At 42.0% G+C, this 27,157-nt stretch overlaps 1 protein-coding gene across 1 annotated transcript in view; it reads left to right on the forward strand.

Annotated features, from left to right (window-relative positions):
* snx9b (sorting nexin 9b) overlaps nt 1-27,157 on the forward strand; it is a 117,596-nt gene that overhangs the window by 84,327 nt on the left and 6,112 nt on the right. Inside the window, exons 13-15 of the mRNA XM_072265365.1 lie at nt 15,196-15,273; nt 25,016-25,092; nt 25,590-25,679. Of these exons, the coding sequence (XP_072121466.1) occupies nt 15,196-15,273; nt 25,016-25,092; nt 25,590-25,679 (245 nt within the window). The remainder of the gene's footprint in view (nt 1-15,195; nt 15,274-25,015; nt 25,093-25,589; nt 25,680-27,157) is intronic.

Consider the following 27,157-nt stretch of genomic DNA (forward strand, 5'->3'; position numbering starts at 1 on the left):
CAGTTTTGGGCCCCTCATCTTAGAAAAGATGTGTTGGCATTGGAGAGGGTCCAGAGGAGGTTCACAAGGATGATTCCAGGAATGAAAGGGTTATCATACGAGGAACGTTTGATGGTTCTGGATCTGTACTTGCTGAAATTCATAAGGATGAGGGGGGGATCTCTTTGAAACCTTTTGAATGTTGAAAGGCCTAGACAGAGTAGATGTGGAAAGGATGTTTCCCATGGTAGGAGAGTCTAGGACAAAAGGGCACAGCCTCAGGATAGAGGAGCACACTTTCAAAACAGAGATGCAGAGAAATTTCTTTAGCCATAGGGTGGTGAATTTATGGAATTTGTTGCCACATGGAGCTGTGGAGGCCAGGTCGTTGGGTGTATTTAAGACAGAGATTGATGCCATATCAAAGGTTACGGGGAGAAGGCTGGGAGACTGGGGTTGAGGAGGAGAGAAAAAAAGGATCAGCCATGATTGAATGGTGGAGCAAACTTGATGGGCCAGCTGGCCTAATCCTGCTCCTATGTCTGATGGTCTTAAGAGGCTTTTCGACATACCAATCATGTGTGAGGTTGTGGTGGAGGCTATTGGGAAGACCTCTGGCCATTTTGTAACTGCATCCACTACTATCAAGAAAGTTGTGCCCATGGTCTGGCAAAATCTACGTGAGTCCTCTGCCAGTTCCATTCCCAGGGATGGAGAGGCGCTGCTCTTGGCATCTTCTGGACATGTTGGTATCCCGAACAGTGCACAGCAAGCTATCTGATCTGCTGATCTATCCCAGCTGACCAGACAAACCTTTAAGCCAACACTTTCATTTTAACCGCTTCTAGATGATCGGCAGGTAGCTCCTCCAACACTTTAGCTCTCAACTTGGATGGTACAATAACTCTCAAACCCCACATAAGGCAACTCCCCTCAAGAGAAAGTTCATCCCAGCGCTGGTAAAAATGGGGGAACTGGGATTTCTCCAGCACTTTCGGTGGCCATATAGACCTGAGACAGTGTGGGGTCTTTCTGGTTTTCCTTTGGATTATCTCTGCTGTAATACGAAGACTTTTACTCTGCATTATGGGAAATATTTAGGAAGAGTGTTGTCTTTCATCAATTTTTCAAATATTTCCTTATCTATGGGTAAATGGGACAATCCATCAGCATTTCCATGTTTGGTTGTCCTTATGAATTCAGTCTTGTAACTGTGTCCTCCAAGAAACATCCCACCTCTTCATTTGTGTTGCCACTGTTAGTGGAACGTCCTGTGGGTTGAAAATGGACATAGTGGTTGATCGGTAATGAGAGTAAATTCTCTCCATACAAGTACTGGTTGAAATGTTTTACATCTTAAACCAGTCTCAAGGCCTCTCTGTCAATCTTTGCAAAATTTTTCTCTGCAGTGGTAAGGGAATGTGACGCAAAGGCTCTGGGGCGTTCACTTCCATCACTCATTACATGCGCCATGCCTGCACCTATACCATCAGGCGCCACAGACAAACTTCACTGGACGATGTGGATCGTTTTGTGTGAGTACAGTGTTTGATGTCACCACTTCCTTTACCATTTTGAAAGCCACCTCACACTGCTTTGTCCATCGCCATTACTTCCCAAACTGTAGTAATGAGTTCAAGGAGTGAAGCACAGTGGCCAGGTTTGGCAGGATCCTCTTATACTTGTTGGCAAATCTCAAGAAAGACCACAACTGTCCTTTGGCCTTGGGGCATTCACCATTGCTTGAATTTTCTCTGCACGGTTATGTGATGCTTGTGCTCCAATGATGTGACCATAGTAAGTAAGTGATGCTTGATTTAAATAATTCACACACTTAGCTTCATGTTCTTGAGCCCCTTAATCTTTTAATCTTTTGAACGCTGTCTTGTGATTTTGGAGATGTTTCTTGTCATCCTCACCAGTAACAATGTCATCTATGTAACACTGAGTGCTTGGGCAGCCTTGCAGCACCTAGTCCATTGTTTTCTACCAGAGTGCATGTGCAAATGCTACTCCAAAAGTAAACCGATTACACCCTATCCTCGTTATATGCGGGGGATACGTTCCTCGAAGTCGCGCATAATGTGAATAATTATTTGTGGAAAAAATAGGGATGCGTTCCAGAGGGCTTCCTAATATGTTTTATCTGTAAATTATTCACATTTTCATACCAGTATGATATAAAAGCAGTACTACAAGACAACATTTCTATTATATTTCATCAATTTAAGGTAATATTCAATGTAATAAATCACAGAAAGTTAACATCCTAGGGTGTACAGTACTCACCAACAGTGGCAGATGTGTTCGCTCTGGGAGATGAGTGGTTGTTGTGGTGTCAGGCAGCTTTACATGGATAAGGTAGATGGTTGTGGTCGTCAGGATCATTTCAAGCACAGCAAGGGGTGAAGGAAGACTCACAGAACTCTTAGAACTACCGGCAGCAGAAGATGACACCAATTTGAAGAAAGTGGTGAGGGTTGTTTGCTTGGCAGCATTTTGTTTTTCAGCATAAATTTGCTTGTACGGAAGAAGGGTTGACTGTAGGGAACAACTAAACTGCTGACTCCGTTCTAAACTTGAGTCCATGTCCATCGCCATTTGTGCCAAGTGTTCCGACTTCCACCATTCCCTCACCATTGGTAAACTCCTGGGATTTTCAAAATCGCCTGTTGCTTGCAACATCTGAGAGATGTTTGCTGCTTAAAAAAATATGTACGCCTTGAATGTGGATTACACCTTTGTCGAGTGGTTGAATCAGCGATGTTGTGTTAGGTGGCAGGAAACGCACTGTTATGTTAGGATGAATGCTGTCCAAATGTTTACGATGGGCTGGCGCATTGTCAGGCAACAAAAGAACTTTAAAGGCAGGATTCTTTTCCTGGCAGTAGTGTCCCAGAGCTGTGTTACCTTCAGCTGATGCTGCGCTGTTTATAATTTCCAACTTTTTTTCAAGTGTTAAAGCGGTTCTCTGCTGCTCAGCTGATGGCCCAGCACATGACATAGAGACATAGAAACATAGAAAATAGGTGCAGGAGTAGGCCATTCGGCCCTTCGAGCCTGCACCACCATTCAGTGTGATCATAGCTGATCATCCAACTCAGAACCGTGCACCAGCCTTCCCTCCATACCCCCTGATCCCTTTAGCCACAAGGGCCATATCTAACTCCCTCTTAAATATAGCCAATGAACTGGCCTCAACTGTTTCCTGTGGCAGAGAATTCCACAGATTCACCACTGTCTGCGTGAAGAAGTTTTTCCTAATCTCGGTCCTAAAAGGCTTCCCCTTTATCCTCAAACTGTGACCCCTCGTTCTGGACTTCCCCAACATCGGGAACAATCTTCCTACATCTAGTCTGTCCAATCCCTTTAGGATTTTATACGTTTCAATAAGATCCCCCCTCAATCTTCTAAATTCCAACGAGTATAAGCCTAGTCGATCGAGTCTTTCGTCATATGAAAGTCCTGCCGTCCCAGGAATCAATCTGGTGAACTTTCTTTGTACTCCCTCTATGTTAAGGATGTCTTTCCTCAGATTAGGGGACCAAAACTGCAAACAGTAATCCAGGTGTGGTCTCACCAAGGCCTTGTACAACTGCAGTGGTACCTCCCTGCTCGAATCCTCTTGCTATGAATGCCAGCATACCATTCGCCTTTTTCACCTCCTGCTGTATCTGCATGCCCACTTTCAATGACTGGTGTATAATGACACCCAGGTCTTGTTGCACCTCCCCTTTTCCTAATCGGCCACCATTCAGGTAATAACCTGTTTTCCTGTTTTTGCCACCAAAGTGGATAACCCCACATTTATCCACATTAAATTGCATCTGCCATGAATTTGCCCACTCACCTAACCTATCCAAGCCACCCTGCATCCTGTTAACATCCTCCTCACAGCTAACACTACCGCCTAGCTTCATGTCACCTGCAAACTTAGAGATGCTAAGTTTTAATTCCCTCTTCTAAATCATTAATACATATAGTAAACAACTGGGGTCCCAGCACTGAGCCTTGCGGTACCCCACTAGTCACTGCCTGCCATTCGGAAAAGGTCCTGTTTATTCCCACTCTTTGCTTCCTGTCTGCCAACCAATTCTCTATCCACATCAATACCTTACCCCCAATACCGTGTGCTTTAAGTTTGCACACTAATATCCTGTGTGGGACCTTGTCAAAAGCCATTGAAAATCCAAATATACCACATCCACTGGTTCTCCCCTATCCACTCTACTAGTTACATCCTCAAAAAATTCTATGAGATTCGTCAGACATGATTTTCCTTTCAGAAGTCCATGCTGACTTTGTCCGATGATTTCACTGCTTTCCAAATGTACTGTTGTCACATCTTAGGTAACAGACTCTAGCATTTTCCCCACCATCGATGTTAGGCTAACCGGTCTATAATTCCCCGGTTTCTCTCTCCCTCCTTTTTTAAAAAGTGGGGTTACATTAGCCGCCCTCCAATCCTCAGGAACTAGTCCAGAATCTAAAGAGTTTTGAAAAATTATCAATAATGCATCCACTATTTCTTGGGCTACTTCCTTAAGCACTCTGGGATGCAGACCATCTGGCCCTGGGGATTTATCTGCCTTTAATCCCTTCAATTACCTAACACCACTTCCCTACTAACATGTATTTCCCTCAGTTCCTCCATCTCACTGGACCCTCTGTCCCCTGCTATTTCCGGAAGATTATTTATGTCCTCCTTAGTGAAGACAGAACCAAAGTAGTTATTCAATTGGTCTGCCATGTCCTTGCTCCCCATAATCAATTCACCTGTTTCCGTCTGTAGGGGACCTACATTTGTCTTAAACAATCTTTTTCTTTTCACATATCTATAAAAGCTTTTACCGTCAGTTTATATGTTCCCTGCCAGTTTTCTCTCATAATCTTTTTTCCCCTTCCTAATTAAGCCCTTTGTCCTCCTCTGCTGGACTCTGAATTTCTCCCAGTCCTCAGGTGAGCCACTTTTTCTGGCTAATCTGTATGCTTCTTCTTTGGAATTGACATCGGATGTTTAGGAGGCATAGTTAAATATTTCAAGCACAAAATCACTGCACCATAGGTAAAACCAACAAAAGTTTAAGTGCAAGATCGTGCATCCACACCTTGCCAAAACCAATGTGAGACTGCTGGGAGTGAGATTGTGAGGTGCGTGCACCTGACTTGTATTGGCGGGAAAGCGGTTCTTCTCATCCCAACAGTGAGACTGTGAGGTGTGCGCACGTGACTTGTATTGGCGGGAAAGCAGTGCTCCTCGCATAACTCTTGAGTTTTGGACACATATAAGGAGATGTTGGTAGAAATAGGTTCCTCGCATAACTGTGAATCCACATTGTCTGAAGACACATATAACAAGTATAGGGTGTATAGCAGTAAAGCCCTTTGTGACCATTTATAGTGAAAAGCTCTTTGGACTCTTCCATTTCCATCTGTAGTTAGGCCTTAGCTATGTCCACTTTGCTCCAGAAAGGTTTGTAAATTCTCTGTCCTGGGCAGAGAGTATTAATCTACTTCAGTACTTGGTTGATAGTACCTTAAAATCACCACAGATCCTGACAGACCCATTCTTCTTACGGGGACCACTGACGTTGCCCATGGGTTCCATTCAACTTTGCAGAGAATTCCTTTAGCCTCATGCGATCTAGCTCACTGGCTACTTTATCATAGAGGATATAAGGAACTGGATGGGCTTTGTAAAATTGGGTGTGGTATTTTCATTTAACACTCTTTTACCCTTGATGTGTTTTGAATTTTTCAACACCAACCTTGAACACATCATCCAGTACCTTTCTTATTTCGCTTTCAGTTGACTCTATTGCAGGGGATGGGACATGCAAATGGTGGATGGATCTCCAATCAATTGTAGTCGTCTCAGCCAACCATGGTCCCACAGTGTGGCCCACCTGATTTTTTACTACATACAAGCCAAATGAGGCTTGTTGGTTGTTGTATTTCACAGTTATAAATGTCATTCCCACAGGAGTTATCTTTTCTCCTGTATAAGTTCTTAGTTGGATATCTGCAGGCTTCAGTTCAGTATCTTTGAAGTGCAGTTCAAAATCATTTTGTGTAATAACCAGAACAGCCAAGCCAGTGTCCAATTCCATTTTAATTAATTTGCTGTTCATTTCTAGTGTAAGCCATATTGCTTGTCTATTGTTAGTATTTTCATTGTTAATCTCAAGGCTAACCAGTCTTGTACCATAGTCATCCTTATCAGATTTTTCAACAACATGCTGATCAGTGTTCTTTTTGAAACTGCAATTTGACTGTGTATCTTTTTCTCTTCCACTTATTGTAGTGTGCCTAACATGCTCTTTGTATGTGTCCTACTTTGTTGCATCATCTGCAAGTTTTGCCATTAAACCTGCAATGGTCTGTTGTATGTTTGCCCCTGCCACAACAATAACACAATTTGTTTGGCCAGGCCGGTTTCTGTTTAGACGTGATTTTGTTCACACTCCTTTTTATTCCTGACTACAACTCTATTGCATCTCTGGCTGCTATTTCTATTGATACAGTGATGTCAACTGCTCTTTTAAATATGAGTTGTGCTTCAGTTAGGAGCTGATTTTGAGTACTTTCTTCTGAGATTTCACCAATGAAACAATCTCTCTGTGCATTATTAAACCCAATGCTGAACTGTCAGTGCTCAAATAATATCTTCAATTCTGCCACATTCACTGAAATTGACTCCCCTTTCTTTTTATTCTGCTTTTGAAACCTAATGCAATCTGCAGACAATAATAGTTTCTGTTCCAATGTTCCTGCATTACTCTCACGATATCGGAAAAGCTGATTTCACTTAGACCATAAGACAAAGGAGCAGAAGTAGGCTATTCGGCCCATCGAGTCTGCTCTGCCATTTTATCATGAGCTGATCCATTTTATCCTATTTAGTCCCACTGCCCCGCCTTCTCACCATAACCTTTGATGCCCTGGCTACTCAGATACCTATCAATCTCTGCCTTAAATACACCTAATGACTTGGCCTCCACTGCTGCCCGTGGCAACAAATTCCATAGATTCACCACCCTCTGACTAAAAAAATTTCTTCGCATTTCTGCCTGAAAGGGCGCCCTTCAATCCTGAAGTCATGCCCTCTCGTACTAGACTCCCCCATCATGGGAAACAACTTTGCCACATCTACTCTGTCCATGCCTTTTAACATTCGAAATGTTTCTATGAGGTCTCCCCTCATTCTTCTAAACTCCAAGGAATATAGTCTAAGAGCGGACAAATGTTCCTCATATGTTAACCCTCTCATTCCCGGAATCATTCTAGTGAATCTTCTCTGTACCCTCTCCAATGTCAGCACATCCTTTCTTAAATAAGGAGACCAAAACTGCCCACAGTACTCCAAGTGAGGTCTCACCAGCGCCTTATAGAGCCTCAACATCACATCCCTGCTCCTATACTCGATTCCTCTAGAAATGAATGCCGACATTGCATTCGCCTTCTTCACTACTGACTCAACCTGGAGGTTAACTTTAAGGGAATCCTGTACGAGGACTCCCAAGTCCTGTTGCATCTCAGAACTTTGAATTCTTTCCCCATTTAAATAATAGTCTGCCGGTTTATTAAGTGCATAACCATACACTTTCCAACATTGTACTTCATTTGCCACTTCTCTGCCCATTCTTCCAATCTATCCAAGTCTCTCTGTAGACTCTCCGTTTCCTCAGCACTACTGGCCCCTCCACCTATCTTCGTATCGTCAGCAAACTTAGCCACAAAGCCATCTATTCCATAATCCAAATCGTTGATGTACAATGTAAAAAGAAGCGGCCCCAACACTGATCCCTGTGGAACACCACTGGTAACCGGCAGCCAACCAGAATAGGATCCCTTTATTCCCACTCTCTGCTTCCTGCCAATCAGCCCACGCTCTATAATTCCATGGGCTCTTATCTTGTTAAGTAGCCTCATGTGTGGCACCTTGTCAAAGGCCTTCTGAAAATCCAAATATACAACATCCACTGCATCTCCCTTGTCTAGCCTACTGGTAATTTCCTCAAAAAATTGTAATAGGTTTGTCAGGCAGGATTTTCCTTTAAGGAATCCATGCTGAGTTCTGCCTATCTTGTCATATGCCTCCAGGTACTCGGTAACCTCATCCTTGACAATCGACTCGCCCAACCACCGACGTCAAGCTAACAGGTCTATAATTTCCTTTTTGCTTCCTTGCCCCCATCTCAAATAGCAGAGTGACATTTGCAATCTTCCAGTCTTCCGGAACCATGCCAGAATCTATCGACTTTTGAAAGATTATCGCTAATTCCTCCGCAATCTCCACAGCTACTTCCTTCAGAACACGAGGGTGCATTCCATCTGGTCCAGGAGATTTATTGACCTTGAGCCTATTCAGCTTCCTGAGTACTTTCTCTGTCGTAATTGTGACTGCGCACACTTCTCTTCCCTGCCACCCTTGAGTGTCTGGTCTGGTTGGAGCAGTCAAACTTCTAACCAAGCGGTATGCCCTTCCACCAATTACACTCAGCAGACCTGGCACTTGTATCTCATCGGCTATTCTATTTGCTTCAAAATACTCTATTTGTCCAGTATACATGATCCATTTATCTACTGTGAAATCGAACACATCTGTTTTTCTAATGTGGCCAGCCATTTCTGCTTTTTAAATGTTTTTGTTATTATTATTATTATCATCATATTAATGATTTTTATTTATTATCACTGTTTATGATCCCGTGAATATTGTCTACTTTTCTGCCTTTCATTTTACTCAACCATCTTCCCCCTTCTAAGGGGGGCGGGGGTGCTGCGAATTTTTTTTCTTTTTTTTAGACTCAGATGTCTGGCTGTGCTTCAACAGGTAGGTGGTTGTCTTCGGTTCATGTTAAAACTTAGTTGTCACCACTGTTATGTTTTGTAACTCCAAAACATAAAACTAATTGAAGGAAAAATACAGAAACAAAGAGATGTGTGTCCCTTTTGTTTTTACTTTTAGTGAGGCACAAAAACATGACGGTGGCATAATGATGTATGCCATTCGCATACTTTTACATACCCTATAACCAGTAATGAATTATTTAAATAAAATGAAGAATACTTATGTATTTACAATATTACTCAAATATTACTGAAATATTACTGAAATATGAAATACATAATATTACTTAGTGTATAGAGGTCCCAGCTAGAGAGAACGCGATACTAGATCTGCTATTAGGGAATGAGACTGCGCAGGTGACAGAAGTTTGTATAGGAGAACACTTTGCAACTAGTGATCATAATGCCATTGGTTTCAAGATAATTATGGAGAAGGATATGTGTGGTCCTCGGATTGAGGTTCTAAATTGGAGAAAGGCTGATTGTGATGGTATCAGAAATGATCTGGCAAGTGTGGATCAGGTTGTTTTCTGGCAAAAGGTGTACTTGATGAGCTTGTGTGTGCCTGTCAGAATAAAGGGGAAGGGTAACAGGTTTAGGGATCCTTGATTTTTGAGAGATATTGAGGTCCTTGCGTATGTTCCCTCTAATTGGTAATGACCAGTGTGCAGAAAAATGTTGTCCTATGCAATTTTTTGCCCAGCGACAACAATGTGTGCATGGAACAATTTCTTCAATGAACACAGTATAAATATACCAGTTTTAAAATCTGTACACAAATCATCACAAACTCCATGTTGCCAGCACCATCCACATCAGAAATGGGAAAAGGAAATGTGATCGTGTACGGTCGTGAAATATACTTAACATGCCAACGAGGTAGAGGGTGACAATCTTTTGTGCACAGTTTAAGTTCTTTTGTGTGCTAGTAGCAAAATGTCTACGCGTGCACACGCATGCACCTTAGGGGGACATTGTTTCTGGTATAGCAGGTACAGATAGGAAGGAAAAATGAGGTACTTGACTATAAGAAATGCAAGAGAACACTTAAAGAAATCAGGAGGGCTAAAAGAAGGCACGATGTTCCTCTAGCAGACAAGGTGATGGAGAATCCCAAGGACTCTACAGATACATAGATTAAGAGCAAGAATATAGCAAGTGACAGAATTGGTTCTCTGGCAGATCAGAGTGGTCATCTATGCAGGGAGCCGAAAGTGATGGGGGAGATCTCAGATGGAGTTTTTTGCATCTGTGTTTCTTGTGAGACAGAGTCTGCAGAAGAATGGTAAAAGAGTGAGGTCATGGATCGGATACAGATTACAGAGGAGAAGGTGTTTGCTGTCCTGAGGGGACATTAGGGTCGATAAATCCCTAGGGCCTGCCAAGCTGTTCTAGTGCAGAAATTGCAGGGGCCCCAGCAGAGATACTTAAAGTGTCCTCAGCCATGGGTGAAATGCTGGACGATAGCTAATGTTGTTCCGGTGTTTCAAAAAGACTCTAAGAATAAGCCAGGAAATAATAGGCCGTAATTATCAGCAGTTGCAAACTCATGAGAGTTTCTGCACATCTCACACAACTCTCATGGTGTCAGGACACATCTCACAGTCAAGAAAGCTCACCAATGCCTCTACATTCTGAGGATACTAAAGGGCTGGACTATGCTAACCAATACTTACAACCTTCAATAGATGTACAGTGAAGAGCACCTTCAAATGTTATGTCATTGCATGTACAGAACTGCACCATGGCAAATAGGAAGGCTCTAAAACGGGTAGTGAAAACTGTCCCAACGCATCACTGGGCAGCTGCCTACCCGCCTTCAAGGACATACATCTATGTATGTATATCTTAGGCTGTCCATCGATTTCGATGTTGACTGTGCTGAGAGTTTAGTCTCTGCAGGCACGTTTATGGGCCACAGGACCAGCATTGGATCGGCACTGTCTCCCACATCGGTTGCATTTGTGATTTGACTAGTCTAGCACCGAATGTCTGCGTTTATGACCTGCTTCATATTTCTTCTGCCTTTTCTCCTCATCCATCCATGCCAGGACTACCAGACTCAAACATTCCCCAAGCAGTACAGACGCTCTTGTGCCTAGTGTCACTTCATGTACATAAATCAATCTTTGTATAAGTAATCTTGTGAACAGTGGATTCTGGTTAATTGGGACACATCAAGACCAATACATTTTGGCCCAATTGCGTGGCTGCCCAGATTAGCCAAAGTTTCGTGGAAATAGTTGTAAAGGTATAAAAAAGACAAACTACCATTTAACTGAGTAACAAATTATTAATTCCTAACAGTTAACGACAGAGGAATTCATTGAATGTATGCTGACATGTTCTTTTGATTGACTGTAACAAATTCAGTGCAGACACCTTATTGCAGATAGTGAATTGCCTTCAAACAGTGCTTTCAGTGATTTCATCTTACAAATCTTCATTTTAGTTGTAACATTCAAGATGATTGTTGATACCTTCAAATTCTTTGTAGCTCCTCACTTTATTTTCTTAGTTCATTTATTTCCTCAGTTCTTTTTCATTTCCGGTGTTTCTAGCATCTCCAGGCCTGAATGCTTGAAACCGCAGTGAACAAAACAGTTCTGAATTGTGTTCCTGCTTATTTCTCACTAACTATCAGTGACAAAATTCACTGCTTTTTGAACACAAACATGCAAGTGACTCTTTTTTATATAAAAAAAACAGTTCACTCTAATCATGGTGTAGTGACTAACGGCCACACGACATGCATGTGGCTGAAGCTAGTGAGAAAATGTTTGGCAACTGTCTCCTGTCCCAATTAAATGGCGTAGTACTGCAAGTAAACGAAGAAATGAAGTAAACATTCAACACTTACTTCAAGCTCCCCTGATAATTGACTTATCACTATATTCATGCAAGGAAAATATGCGCTATGTGTTTAATATTAAATTCGTTAGATAAACCCTTTTAGAAATGAAATTGAGTGTATTAGCCACTATCACCTATATTCCAGTCGTGATTAACACCCCCCTCTCCCCCCCTGTACAGAATCGCCAAAAACGATTTGTAGAAAAAAATTGGTACGAACACGCATGCACATGTTATGCATGTGCACTGGTGCCTGCGCAAGGCTTCATGGTCATTGTAGTCTTTCTCGGGTTAAACACAACGTATTTGACTGCTACTCTTGTCCATTGGCAATCCTACACCCCCCCCCCCGGGGTCAGCTGGTCCACAAGAATATTGTCAATATTAAACTGGTCCACTGTGCAAAAAAGGTTGGGGACCCCTGCCCTAAACTATCTAGGTCTCTCTGCAGGCTCTCTGTTTCCTCAACACTACCCGTATCATTGGCAAATTTAGCCACAAGTCCATTAATCCTATAGTCCAAGTCATTGACATACATCGTAAAAAGCAGGGGTCTCAACACTGATCCCTGTGGAACTCCACTGGTAACTAGCAGCCAGCCAGAATAGGATCCGTTTATTCCCATTCTGTTTTCTGTCGATCAGCTGATGCTCCACCCATGCTAGTAACTTCCCTGTAATTCCATGGGCCCTGATCTTGCTAAGCAGTCTCATCTGCAGCACCTTGTCAAAGGCCTTCTGAAAATCCAAGTTCACCACATCTACTGCATCTCCTTTGTCTACCCTGCTTGTAATTTCCTCAAAAAATTGCAGCAGGTTAGTCAGGCAGGATTTTCTTTCAGAAACCATGCTGGCTTTGGCCTGTCTTGTCATGTGTCTCCAGGTACTCCGTAATCTCATCCCTAACAATTGATTCCAATAACTTCCCAACCACTGTTGTCAGGCTAACATGTCTATAGTTTCCTTTCTGCTGCCTCCCACCCTTCTTAAATAGCGGAGTAACATTTGCAAATTGCCAGAATCTATTGATCCTTGAAAGATCATTGTTAATGCCTCCACAGTCAGAATAAAGCACGCTAAGTCTACTACCATCACTGTGTGTGTGTGTGTGTGTGTATACACACAAAGCTAGGCAGAGACTTAAAGACCTCAAAATCACACAGGCTAGAAGCTTTCTTCATAGCTTTTAATGAGAACTTGCTTGTGAAAAGCTTTGCTGTTTTAAGGGCAAATAAAGAAAGGATGGAGATGGATATCTTTCCACCTTGTGTGCTTCAAGTTGAAATCCAAATTACTCTGTGCAGGAAATTCTATTTTAAAGAAAACACAAAATAATCTGCAGATGCTGGGGTCAAAGCAACACTTACAACATGCTGGAGGAACTCAGCAGGTCGGGCAGTTTCAGTGGATACGATCAGTCAACGTTTTGGGCCTGAAGCCTTCGTCAGGCCTGAAGAGTGAAGGGACAGAGGCCCTATAAAGAAGGTGGGGGGAAGGTGGGAAGGAGAAGGCTGGTAGGTTCCAGGTGAAAAAGCAGTAAGGGGAAAGATAAAGGGGTGGGGGAGGGGAGGCAGGGAGGTGATAGGCAGGAAAGGTGAAGAAGGAATAGGGGAAAACACAATGGGTAGTAGAAGGAGGCGGAACCATGAGGGAAGTGATAGGCAGCCGGGGGTGGGGGCAGAGTGAAATAGAGATAAGGGAAGGGAGGAGGAGGAGAGAATTACCGGATGTTGGAGAATTCTATGTTCATACCAAGGGGCTGGAGACTACCTAGATGGTATATGAGGTGTTGCTCCTACAACCTGAGTTTAGCCTTATCTTGGTAGTAGAGGAGGCCATGTATGGACATATCTGAATGGGAAGCAGAGTTGAAGTGGGTGGCTACTGGGAGATCCTGTCTGTTGTGGCGGACAGAGTAGAGGTGCTCGACGAAGCGGTCCCCCAATCTGCGTTGGGTTTCACCGATGTAGAGGAGGCCGCACCGGGAGCACCGGATGCAGTAGATGACCCCAACAGGTTCGCAAGTGAAGTGTTGCCTCACTTGGAAGGACTGTTTGGGACCCTGAATGGTGGCAAGAGAGGAGGTGTAGGGACGGGTGTAGCACTTGCGCTTATAGGGATAAGTGCCGGGTGGGAGATCCGTGGGGAGGGACGTGTGGATCAGGGATCAATCCCTTCGGAAAGCGGAGAGGGAAAGATGTGCTTAGTGGTGGGGTCCTGTTGAAGGTGGCGGAAGTTGCAGAGGATAATGTGCTGGATCCGGAGGCTGGTGGGGTGGTAGGTGAGGGCAAGGGGAACTCTGTCCCTGTTGTGGTGGCGGGAGGATAGGGTGAGGGCCGAAGTGCGGGAAATGGAGGAGGTGCGGGTGAGGGCATCATTGATGACGGCAGAAGGGAAACCACGATCCTTAAAGAAAGAGGACATTTGAGATGTTCTGGAATGGAAAGCCTCATCCTCGGAGCAGATGCGGCAGAGACGGAGGAACTGGGAATAGGGAATGGCATTTTTGCATGTGGCAGGGTGGGAAGAGGTATAGTCGAGGTAGTTACGAGAGTCAGTGGGCTCGTAGAAGGTGTCAGTGGACAGTCTGTCTCCAGAGATGGAGACTGAGAGATTGAGAAAGGGGAGAGAAGTGTCTGAGAAAGACCAAGTGAATCGTGTATTTTAAAGAAAGCTTACATACGGGAGATGATGTTCATACAAAACACACTGCATACAAATGAACTGTGCTTCTAGAGACCAGAATACTAACTGAAAGAAGAAGCTCTTAAAATGATACAGAAGTGAAACCCAAAAGTCTTAAATAAATTACTAAAAATAAATTATAATAATTTGTATCATAGTAGTTCTTATCTTGCAATATGTAAAAATTTACCTGTTTTGAAGCTTTCTCATTCCATTTACCATTATTTAAAAGTATTTGAAAAAATAAATAATAGGCACTATTATTTTAATATGTGTTTATCATTTTGTTCTATTAATAACACATCACAAGGTGGCACCATATAGTGTGTTGATTAGTACTGCTGCCTTACAATTCTGGGGATTGTTTTCAATCTTGGCTGCTGTTTAATTCAAGTCTATGCACCCTTTGCCACTTGTGTTTCTTCTGGCTGCTTCCGTTTTTTAAAATCATTTTCTAAGACATGCTGTGTTTGGTCGTTTAATTATTTGTGTTAATTGCCCCTAGTATTGATGGGTGGAAGGAGAATTGGGAATTGATGGGTAAATGAGAGAAAATACTGGGAATGGGAAATGTTCTGAGAGCAGCAAAGACGAGGTGAGCTGAATGGTCATCTCCTCTGTGGATATGAGATAGCTGAAAAAAGTGTGCAAGGTAAAGTTTATAAATTACAGTCAGAAAGGCAGGGGTAGTATAATAGGACAATTTTTTTGAAAGTCAACTGCTTTACCTATGTTCCTGAGCATCTGCAGATACTGTATGTGCAATTTGTATTGATTTCAACACTGAAGATAATTTAAGCTGACTGTGTTCTATGTTCTCTTAAAGCACTGCCTAAGGAGTATCAGAAGATAGGAAAAGCTCTGCAAAATCTTTCCCAGGTCTTCACAACCAGTGGTTATGAAGGTACTATATTGCAATAATTTTTGCAGCTGTTTTGCATATATATTTGATAAGCTGTTAAGTTAGATTTTTGCCCTAATTTCTTATGAATGTACCTCCCCTACATTTTCTATATTCCTTTCAGTCCTCCCCTGTTTTCACTTATCTTGCTTTACTATATGCTTCTCCTTTTTTTTCCCCTTTATCCAGCTCTCGATACTCCTTTTTCAGGTTTACTTGGAATCATTGTCCTTCTCTTTCACCCTTCAGGGAACTCATTGGCCCTGGACGCTTACATTCCACTTTAGAATGACTCCCACTTGTCAAATAACTTGCAAATAATTTCGTGAAGTTCACTTTACCAGGTTCTGCCTCTGATGATAAAATCCTCCAGACCAGAGGCTTAATTTCTGGTTCATCCTTGGAATTGGCAGAACATTGGTCACAATTTCCATAATTTTGTCTTTGACTGTAGCCACTTACCCAGTTATATTTCCTGATTAGGTCTAATGCTCCAATATGATCATCTACGTTTGACTCAAGAAACTTCCCTGAAGTCTTCAGGACTGGTTGGCCTTATCAGGAATGATGACAGATGCAGTATAGAGAAGTGGAGCAGCTGGTGGATTGGTGTGAGGAGAACAACCTAAGCCTGAACATGGAGAAGACAAAGGAAGTCATTGTGGATTCAGGAAGGTGCAGACAAATCATCCCCCTCTACGAATACATGGATCCTCTGTACAAAGAGCTAAGCGCACTAAGTTCCTGGGAGTTCACATCACGGATGACCTCACTTGGTCCCTCAACATCACCTCCCTGAAAAAGAAGGCACAGCAGTGCCTCCAATTCCTAAGAAGATTAAGGCAAGCAAGATTCCCACACCCCTCCCCCACCATCATAGCTGCATTTTACAGGAGCACCGTTGAGAACGTCATGACAAGTTGCATCTCCATCTGGTATGGGAGCAATCGAGCATTGGACCAGACGTCCCTACAAATGACTGTGGAATAGCTGAGAGGATCATAGAGGTCTCCCTACCATCTATTGGGGACATTTATCAGGAGTGCTGCATATGCAGGGCCCTTAGTATTATTAAGGATCCCACCCATCCATCCAGCATTCTCTCTGACTTTCTACCATCAGGCAGGAGATGATAATGCATAGAAACAAGGATGGTCAGGATGAGAAACAAGTTCTTCCCCCAGGCCATTAGACTTCTGTTTGAGTGTCACTGGTTAATCTGTTCCGTACCTTACAATATTTAATATTAATGCACTTTAGTTTGCTGTGTATGTGTGATTCATCTGTAGATGTTATCCTTACCTTCATAATTTATTATGTGTTGTGTGTACTACTGTCCTTTACACCCTGGTACGAAGAAACATTGTCACATTTCTATATCCATTATGGTTATATGTTACATGCATGTATGCCATTTAATGACAAGAAACTTCACTTGACTTGACATATCTAAACCAACTAAAAATTATTTAATATGAAGTTTAATTATTGACTTATAAAAGTTATTGAAATACAAAGAGATCATCTTTGTCCCATAGCTATAATGATCTTTGGTAAACCTTTTATCATCCACCCGAACCCCTCTGTAGCCTTGTTGGGTTCATGCAAATTAATGCAGCATAAGACATAATTAGGCCATTCAGTCCATTGAGCCTGCTCTGTCATTCCATCATGGCTGATTTATTATCCCCCTCAACCCCATTCTCTTGTCTTCTCCCTGTAACCTTTGACACAAGAACGTATCGGCCTCCATAAGTACAACGAGATCTAGATGTCTTTGTTCATCAGTCACTGAAAGTAAGCATGCAGGTACAGCAGACAGTGAAGAAAGCTAATGGGATGCTGGCCTTCAGAACAAGGGGAATTGAGTATAGGAGCAAAGAGGTCCTTCTGCAGTTGTACAGGGCCCTGGTGAGTCCACAGCTGGAATATTGTGTACAGTTTTGGTCTCCAAATTTGAGGAAGGACATTCTAGCTATTGAGGGAGTGCACGAGGTTAATTCCAGGGATGGCGGGACTGTCATATGTTGAAAGATTGGAGCGACTGTGGTTGTGTGCACTGGAATTTAGAAGGATGAGAGGGGATCTGATTGAAACATATAAGATTATTAAGGGATTGGACACGCTAGAGGCAGGAAACATGTTCCCGATGTTTGGGGAGTCCAGAACCAGAGGCCACAGTTTAAGAATAAGGGGTAGACCATTTAGAACAGAGTTGAGGGAAAATCTTTTTCACACAGAGGGTTGTGGTTCTGTGAAATGTTCTGCCTCAGAAGGCAGTGGAGGCCAATTCTCTGGATTCTTTCAAAAAAGAGTTAGATAGAGCTCTTAAAGATAGCGGAGTGAAGGGATATGGGGAGAAGGCAGGAAAAGAGTACTGATTGTGGATGATCAGCCATGATCACGGTGAATGGCGGTGCTGGCTCAAAGGGCTGAATGGCCTACTCCTGCACCTATTATCTGTTATCTATTTAAATATACCCAATGACTTGATGTCCACAGCTGTCTATGGCAATGAATTCCATAGTTTTACTACCTTCTGGCTAAAGAAATTCCCTTCAGAGCAATAGGCAACCGCCTCTGATCTGGGCCAACATTTATGTGCCGGGCGGCACCTAATTTGTTAGCTTGTTTATTTCAGCTTTTTTCTTAAAGATGTGTTGGGTGCGTTCCGACTACTGCTGCACCACTGCATTCTTCGCGGCAGTGTATCGGTACGCGACCCAGAGGTTGGGGACCACTGTTATAAACATACAGTGCCTACGAAAAGTATTCAATCCCCTTGAAAGTTTTCATGTTTTATTGTTTTACAACATTGAATCACTGTCAATTTAATTTTGGTTTTTTTGACTCTGCTCAACAAAAAGGACTTTTTTGTGTCAAAGTGAAAACAGACATAAAACAAAGTGATCTAAATTAATCACAAATATAAAACACAAAATAATTGATTGCATAAGTATTCACCACCTTTAATATGACACACCAAATCATCACTGGTGCAGCCAATTGGTTTTTAGAAGTCACATAATTAGTTAAATTGAGATCACTGTGTTCAGTTAAGGTGTTTCAATTGATTAGTTAAAATACACCTGTATCTGGAAGGTCCAATTGCTGGTAGTCAGTATCCTGGCAAAAACTACACCATGAAGACAAAAGAACACTCCAAGCAACTCTGCGAAAAGGTTATTGAAAAGGACAAGTCAGGAGATGGATACAAGAAAATTTCCATGTCACTGAATATCCCTTGGAGTACAGTTTAGTCAATCATCAATATAGGGTAAGAATATGGCACAGCTGTAAATCTGCCGAGAGCAGGCTGTCTTCATGAATGACCGTGCAAGAAGGGGACTAGTGAGGGAGGCCACCTAAAGACCTATGACAACTCTGGAGGAGATACAAGCTTCAGTGGCTGAGATTGGAGAACTGCCCATTCAACAACTGTTGCCCAAATTGAAGTTTTTGGCCATCAGACCAAGCACTATGTTTGGCATAAGCCATACATAGCACATTATCAAAAGCACACCATCCCTATCGTGAAACATGGTGGTGGCTGTATCAAGCTGTGGAGATGATTCACTGCAGTAAGCCTGGGAAGGCTTGTGAAGGTAGAGGGTAGAATGAATGGAGCAAAATACTGGGAATCTTGGAGGAAAACCTGTTGCAGTCGACAAGAGAAATGTAACTTGGGAGAAGATTTGTTTTCCAGCAGTGCAATGATCCTAAGCTTAAAGCCAAAGCTACACAGAAATGGCTTAAAAGCAACAAAGTTAACCTGGAGTGGCCAAGTCAAAATCCAGACCTCAATCCAATTGAGAATTTGTGGCTGGATTTGAAATGGGCTGTTCACTCATGATCTCCATGCAATCTGACAGAGCTTGAGCAATTTTGTAAAGAAGAATGGGGGAAAAATTGCAGTGTCCAAAGCTGATAGAGACCTATCCACACAGATTCAAGGCTGTAATTGCTGATGAAGGTGCATCTACTAAATACTGACTTCAAGGAAGTGAGTAATTATGCCGTCAATTATTGTGTTTAATAATTGTAATAAATTTAGACCAATTTGTAGAAATTTGTTTTCACTTTGACACAAAAGAATCTTTTTCTATTGATCAGGGTCAAAAAAGCCAAATAAAATCCACTGTGATTCAATGATGTAAAACAATAAAGCATGAAAACTTCCAAAGGGATGAATATTTTTTGTAGGCACTGTATGTCCCTCTGCTCTGAGACTGTGCCCTTTGGTTGTAGCCTATAGAAAACATCCTCTCCAAATCCGCTCTTTAGGCCTTCAATATTTGATGAGTTTCAATGAGCTCTTAGCAGCCACACTTCCAGTTGTGCTTCCCTTTTACTGATAAATGAATATGAAGCTAAGCCATATTTGAAGAACTATATGTTTGTTTTAGGCTTATATCCTGTATATAAATAGGTTATTTCTTGCTTGCCTGACATCCAAATTGTCTAAGCAGGAGGTTGCTTATTGTTTGCTACTTCCCTAAATGTCCAAAAAATTTGGCTTTTATGTCTGTCCCAAGTAAATTCATCAACAATAAAAAGACATGTACTTTCCAGCATGAAGCTGGTATGTATGTGACAGTTGTTTTTGTAAAGTGGCATGCAAAAGTTTGAGCATCCCTAGTCAAAATTTCTGTTACTGTGAATAGCTAAGCGAGTAAAAGATGACCTGATTTCCAAAAGGCATAGAGTTAAAGATGTCACATTTTTAAAATATTTTAAGCACGATTACTTTTTAATTTCCATCTTTTACAGTTTCAGAATAACAAAAAAAGAAAAGGGCCAGAAGCAAAAGTTTGGGCACCCTGCATGGTCGGTACTTAGTAACGCCCCCTTTGGCAAGTATCACAGCTTGTAAACGCTTTCTGTAGCCAGCTAAGAGACTTTCAATTCTTGTTTGGGGGATTTTTGCCCATTCTTCCTTGCAAAAGGTTTCTAGTTCTGTGAGATTCTTGGGCCATCTTGCATGTGCTGCTCTTTTGAGGTCTATCCACAGATTCTCGATGATATTTAGGTCGGGGGACTGTGAGGGCCATGGCAAAACCTTCAGCTTGCACCTCTTGAGGTAGTCCACTGTGGATTTTGAGCTGTGTTTATGATCATTATCCTGTTGTAGAAGCTATCCTCTTTTCATCTTCAGCTTTTTTACAGACGGTGTAATGTTTGCTTTCAGAATTTGCTAGTATTTAATTGAATTCATTCTTCCCTCTACCAGTGAAATGTTCCCTGTGCCACTGGCTGCAACACAAGCCCAAAGCATGATCGATCCACCCCTGGCTTAAGAGTTGGGGAGGTGTTCTTTTCATGAAACTCTGCACCCTTTTTTTTTCTCCAACCATACCTTTGCTCAAAAAGTTCTATTTGAACTTTTTGAATAGAACTTGAATAGAAATGGGCAAAGGTATGTTTGGAGAAAAAAGGGTGTGGAATTGCATGAAAAGAACCCCTCTCCAACTGTTAAGCACAGGGGTGGATCGATCATGCTTTGGGCTTGTGTTGCAGCCAGTGGCACGGGGAACATTTACTGGTAGAGGGAAGGATGAATTCAATTAAATACCAGCAAATTCTGGAAGCAAACATCACACTGTCTGTAGTAAAAAAAAAAAGCTGAAGATGAAAAGAGGATAGCTTCTACAACAGGATAATGATCCTAAACACACCTCAAAATCCACAGTGGACTACCTCAAGAGGTGCAAGCTGAAGGTTTTGCCGTGGTCCTCACAGTCCCCCGACCTTAACATCATCGAGAATCTGTGGATAGACCTCAAGAGCAGTGCATGCAAGACGGCCCAAGAATCTCACAGAACTAGAAGCCTTTTGCAAGGAAGAATGGGCAAAAATCCCCCAAACAAGAATTGAAAGACTCTTAGCTGGCTACAGAAAGCGTTTACAAGCTGTGATACTTGCCAAAGGGGGAGTTACTAAGTACCGACCATGCAGGGTGCCCAAACTTTTGCTTCGGGCCCTTTTTCTTTTTTGTTATTATGAAACTGTAAAAGATGGAAATAAAAAAGTAATCTTGCTTAAAATATTAAAGAAATATGTCATCTTTAACTTTATGCCTTTTGAAAATCAGGTAATCTTGTATTTGCTTAGATATTCACAGTAACAGAAATTTTGACCAGGGTGCCCAAACTTTTGCATGCCACTGTATGCTGCAATATCATAAATGTACATACAAAGATTGCTGCAATACTCCTGTACGTGCCCAGTATGATGATTGATTCTTAAAGCTGAAAAGTACTATTTGAAAGGAAAAAGTCAAGTAATTCATAATCCAGTTTATACGTAAATATCCTGGAAAAGTATGGCTGACAATCATCTTGCAGCAGGACTCGATTATATTTTGAGAAGTTACGTTAAACTTTTGCAAGCTTATTATTTCAACCTGTTACAGGAAGTATTACTTTAATGTTTTGCAATCACTCCAGCACTTGTCTAGGTTTTAAAACTTAAAATGCTCCATCTTCGATTTTGGATCTTTTTACATCGTTGGTGGCAAGTCTAGTGAGTGTTAGTAAGTTATATTTCTGCGTTAATATTATACTGTAATCTTTAGTGAATGATGATCCACAGAATGCAAACTACCTTAAATAACATTTCAGAAACTGAGTCTTATAATATTGTATATTTCCATCATTAACATTATCATCAAAGTTAGGAACGCAAACAACAGGAATTCTGCAGATGCTGGAAATTCAAGCAACACACAGCAAAGTTGCTGGTGAATGCAGCAGGCCAGGCAGCATCCCTAGGAAGAGGTACAGTCGACATTTCAGGCCGAGACCCTTCGTCAGGACTAACTGAAGGAAGAGTTAGTAAGAGATTTGAAAGTGGGAGGGGGAGGGTGAGATACAAGATGATAGGAGAAGACAGGAGGGGGAGGGATGGAGCCAAGAGCTGGACAGGTGATTGGCAAAGGGGATATGAGAGGATTATGGGACGGGAGGTCCGGGGAGAAAGACAAGGTGGGGGGGAAACCCAGAGGATGGGCAAGGGGTATAGTCAGAGGGACAGAGGGAGAAAAAGGAGAGAGAGAGAAAGAATGTGTGTATAAAAATAAAAAACGGATGGGGTACGGGGGGATGGGGCATTAGCGGAAGTTAGAGAAGTCGATGTTCATGCCATCAGGTTGGAGGCTACCCAGACGGAATATAAGGTGTTGTTCCTCCAGCCTGAGTGTGGCTTCATCTTTACAGTAGAGGAGGCCGTGGATAGACATGTCAGAATGGGAATGGGATATGGAGTTAAAATGTGTGGCCACTGGGAGATCCTGCTTTCTCTGGCGGACAGAGCGTAGGTGTTCAGCAAAGCGGTCTCCCGGTCTGCGTCGGGTCTCGCCAATATATAGAAGGCCACATCGGGAGCACCGCCTGGAAGGACTGTCTGGGGCCCTGAATGGTGGTAAGGGAGGACGTGTAAGGGCATGTGTAGCACTTGTTCTGCTTACATGGATAAGTGCCAGGAGGGAGATCAGTGGAGGGGGATGGGGGGGATGAATGGACAAGGGAGTCGCGTAGGGAGCGATCCCTGTGGAAACCAGGGGGTGGGAGGGAAAGATACCACTAAGCACATCTTTCTCCTGGCACTTATCCTTGTAAGCGGAACAAGTGCTACACATGCCCTTACACTTCCTCCCTTACCACCATTCAGGGCCCCAGACAGTCCTTCCAGGTGAGGCGACACTTCACCTGTGAGTCGGCTGGGGTGATAAACTGCATCCGGTGCTCCCGATGTGGCCTTCTCTATATTGGCGAGACCCGACGCAGACTGGGAGACCGCTTTGCTGAACACCTACTCTCTGTCCGCCAGAGAAAGCAGGATCTCCCAGTGGCCACACATTTTAATTCCACATCCCATTCCCATTCTGACATGTCTATCCACGGCCTCCTCTATTGTAAAGATGAAGCCACACTCAGGTTGGAGGAACAACACCTTATATTCCGTCTGGGTAGCCTCCAACCTGATGGCATGAACATCGACTTCTCTAACTTCCGCTAATGCCCCCCCCCCTTGTACCCCATCCGTTTTTTATTTTTATGCACACATTCTTTCTCTCACTCTCTTTTTTTCACCCTCTGTCCCTCTGACTATACCCCTTGCCCATCCTCTGGGTTTCTCCCCCCCGCCCCCATCTTTCTTCCCCCCGCCCCCATCTTTCTTCCCAGACCTCCTGTTCCATGATCCTCTCATATCCCCTTTGCCAACCACCTGTCCAGCTCTTGGCTCCATCCCTCCACCTCCTGTCTTCTCCTATCATCTTGTATCTCCCCCTCCCCCTCCCACTTTCAAATCTCTTACTAACTCTTCCTTCAGTTAGTCCTGACGAAGGGTCTCAGCCTGAAACGTCGACTGTACCTCTTCCTAGGGTTGCTGCCTGGCCTGCTGCGTTCACCAGCAACTTTGATGTGTGTTGCATCAAAGTTAGGAGTTTGTTTTCTTTTGTCAAAGTGAGATTACATTCTTGGCTGCAATAAAAGGGCTTTTGTGAAGTTAAACATCCTATCGTGGGGAGCTTCCACCATAGAGGCAATTGTGATTCCAATACAAATTGCAACCACCTTGAAAAGTTTCTTCTATCCCATCCCTTCCTCAAACCCCATAGGTGGCTGCTAAACTCATTGGCCTAGTCACAAATCTACCTTGAATTAGCATAATCATGTTATATTTTAAAACTTGTGTTTTTGTTGGAATGTAGGGAAATGAGGAAAGACTTTATTGAAGTGTTTAAAATTGAGAGGCATGGATGAGGTAGATGGTAACAGCCTTTTTCCTAGAGTAGTCCAAAACTAGGAAGTTTATGCTAGGGGTGAGAAGGAAAAGATTTAAAAAGGATCTGAGGGGCAACTTTTGCCATGGAAAGGGTAGTGACTATATGGAATGAACTAACCGAGGAAGTGGTTCATTAAGAAATACTTGGATAGGTACTTGAGGAGTTCGGTCTTGGAGGGACATGTGCTAAACACAGGAAATTGGGTCTAGCTGGGTGGACAACATGGTTAGCATGGACTGGTTGGATTGAAGGGCCTTTATCCATACTGTATTGCTCTCTGACTCTAAACTACTTTCTGAAGACAGTAACTTTGTGATTTGATCAATACGTTTAAAAAATAGTTTGGTCACAAAAAGTAATTATTTAAAAAGCAGCATCAGCTTAATATGTGAATACCTGATGATAAATTGATAGAAATTGCAAAAAAAAAACAAGGAAACAGAAATTGGGTCCTAAACACAAGAGATTATGTAGATGTGGAAATCCAGAGTAACTCTCACAAAATGTTGGAGGACCTCAGCAGGTCAGGCAGCATCTGTGGGTAAAAAAAATAAGCAGATGGTGTTTCAGGCTGAGACCCTTCATCAGTATCTATACTTCTTTGGGCTAGGAATGAGTGCAGTGGGCATAAACTCCATGTGGCAGTCTGGTTCTGTGTGGCAGGTTGGTTCTGTGTACAGTTCAGAGTCTGCATTTAACACAATGTATATTAATGCTGAAATGGTGGAGACTTTATTGGCACTGAATGTAACTTGCGTTTAAAGTTGTGTGATATTTTTGAGGCCAGAGTTTGGATAACAGTGCCACAGTCAATACAATCAAAAGGAGGCTCTAAGCCTGTTTGCATTTGGACATGGTCATTTTGTAAAAAAAATCTTTTCTGTGGCTTGGTATATTATTCATAACAATTGTAATTTAATTTGCCAAGAACTCACTGTTTATTCATTTGTATTTCAGGTGAATCCATTCTGACAGATCCTTTAACTGAAGCAGGAAAGACCTATGAAGAAATAGCTAACCTCTTTGCAGAACAGGTATAAAAAATGTTTTTAGTTTGGGTGATTGCATGGAAATGTAAAATAGGCATGTAACATTCATAAATGCATTGCATGTGAAACAATGTCATTTTAATTTAATGGCAGCTTTTTCATTGTGAACCATGATCTAAGTGGTGGTGAAACACGAGATTTTGATCATTCTGCAAGTAGTACTTAAATTTTGATTCAGCTTGACAATTTTTGACCATGTTGGTATTATTACTGTTAAAGTAAGTATGAGTTAGATTATAAGTATACTATACCTCAGGCTACTGATGTGGTTCAACACCGGGAAATCAAAGAGGTGATGAAGAAACATGATAAATACTGATTTTGGTTTGAAGAGAGATTGTGCACTTACAATATGTAAAACATTGTTCTTTATCACATGGGAGAAACTACTGGAATTGAAATTATGACATCCAAGTATGAGAGAGATTTTTGCAGCATGTGCCATTGTGTGGAAATGTCATATAAACTTGTGTCTTCAACAGCCCAAAAAAGATCTGCATTATTTGATGGAAACCAACCAGGAATACAAAGGATTATTAGGATGTTTCCCTGATATCATTGGAGTGCACAAGGTAAAAGAAAATTAACAAGTGAAATGTTCTATTGAAGTTTTTTTTTTGCCGAGTCAGACAACAATAAGAGCAGAATTTTAAAAAATTGAAGCAAGATGATGTGAAGCTAAACATCCAACATAAGGCTGGAGAACTATATCAATGTAATTCATAATCCCAGTATTGATGACACATTTTATAAAGTAGGATGTGTAGATAGAGATGAAAAATGCATAGCCAGCAGATGGAATAAACTCCATTTTACAATCGGTATTAAGAATGCTGTCAACTGAGTAGCAGCTGGAAACTGAATATTGAAACATATATACAGTGTAAAAAGTAATTTTTATGGGCCATATTTACTATTCTTGCATTTTAGCGTGCTGGTTTGGGCATAACAGCCAAGTTGTTCAGCTAATTTTATTTAGAGATATTGCACAGTAACAGGCTCTTACAGTGCACCGAGCCTGCACCACCCAATTATAACCATGTGACCAATTAATCTACTAACTTATACATTTTTGTTATGTGGGAGGAAACCCACATGGTCACAAACATTCAATCCTCAACCGTATTTTTGAATATGTTTAAGTAGTTTAGCAAGTATCTCAGTGCAAGGGCAACGAAGGACAAGAGGCACTCCAGCTTCAATTGAGGAATCTTTCCAGCCTCTATCATAAATTATGTTTCAATAGATGCACTTGGACCAAAGTTGTATCAAAGTTAAGAGCTAAGTGATCTTGGTAAAGCCTAATTTTAGCATTACTGAGCAGATTACTGATAGATGGTGCATAATAATAGACTATGATGTCATCTGCCACTTTAGAGATATTTATGAAGAGACGGAGGACAGATTGGATTTATCCTACATCGTGTGGTTAGAATATGTCTTACAGTTTTCTTGATGATTGAATACTAGTCTTGAAGTTTCATCTAAAAATGCTTGACTCTTGACTAGTCATATGGCTAATTCCAAAGCATATCTTTTGTGCTGCAGCTGGAAAACATCAGGGCAAGTAGCCATTGCTCTGCACACTTTAGTTCATGCGTTTCTCAATATTATGGAGAGAATTAAACTGAACATAGAACTGAAGACTGGCTTCTGTATTGTTTGGGATTTCATCCACTTCACACTTCTGGTTGAAGAACATTACAAAGATATCAACGTTGTCTTTTAGTGTTGTGCAGTGACTTCACCATTGTTAGTGATGGGAATGTTCATAGAGCGGCTCCTCTTACCTTTCCGTTGTTCGCCAAAATTTATTCGAAAGGTACCAAAGAGTACGAAGAGCACAGGAATATGATATTCATAGTGAATGATGCAGCTGGCGTATTCCAGTCCTATTTTCTAAGTTTTCTATTTATGACTGGAAACAGCAAGATGTTATAGTGTTTTAATCTGATTCATTGATTGTGAGCGCACCCATATAAAAAATGTACACAATTATCACAATTTAGAACGTGTAATTCTGTACCAAACCTTGATTAGGCTGGCATCT

Source organism: Mobula birostris, chromosome 8 (assembly GCF_030028105.1).
Source record: "Mobula birostris isolate sMobBir1 chromosome 8, sMobBir1.hap1, whole genome shotgun sequence".
Classification (NCBI taxonomy): Eukaryota; Metazoa; Chordata; class Chondrichthyes; order Myliobatiformes; family Myliobatidae; genus Mobula; species Mobula birostris.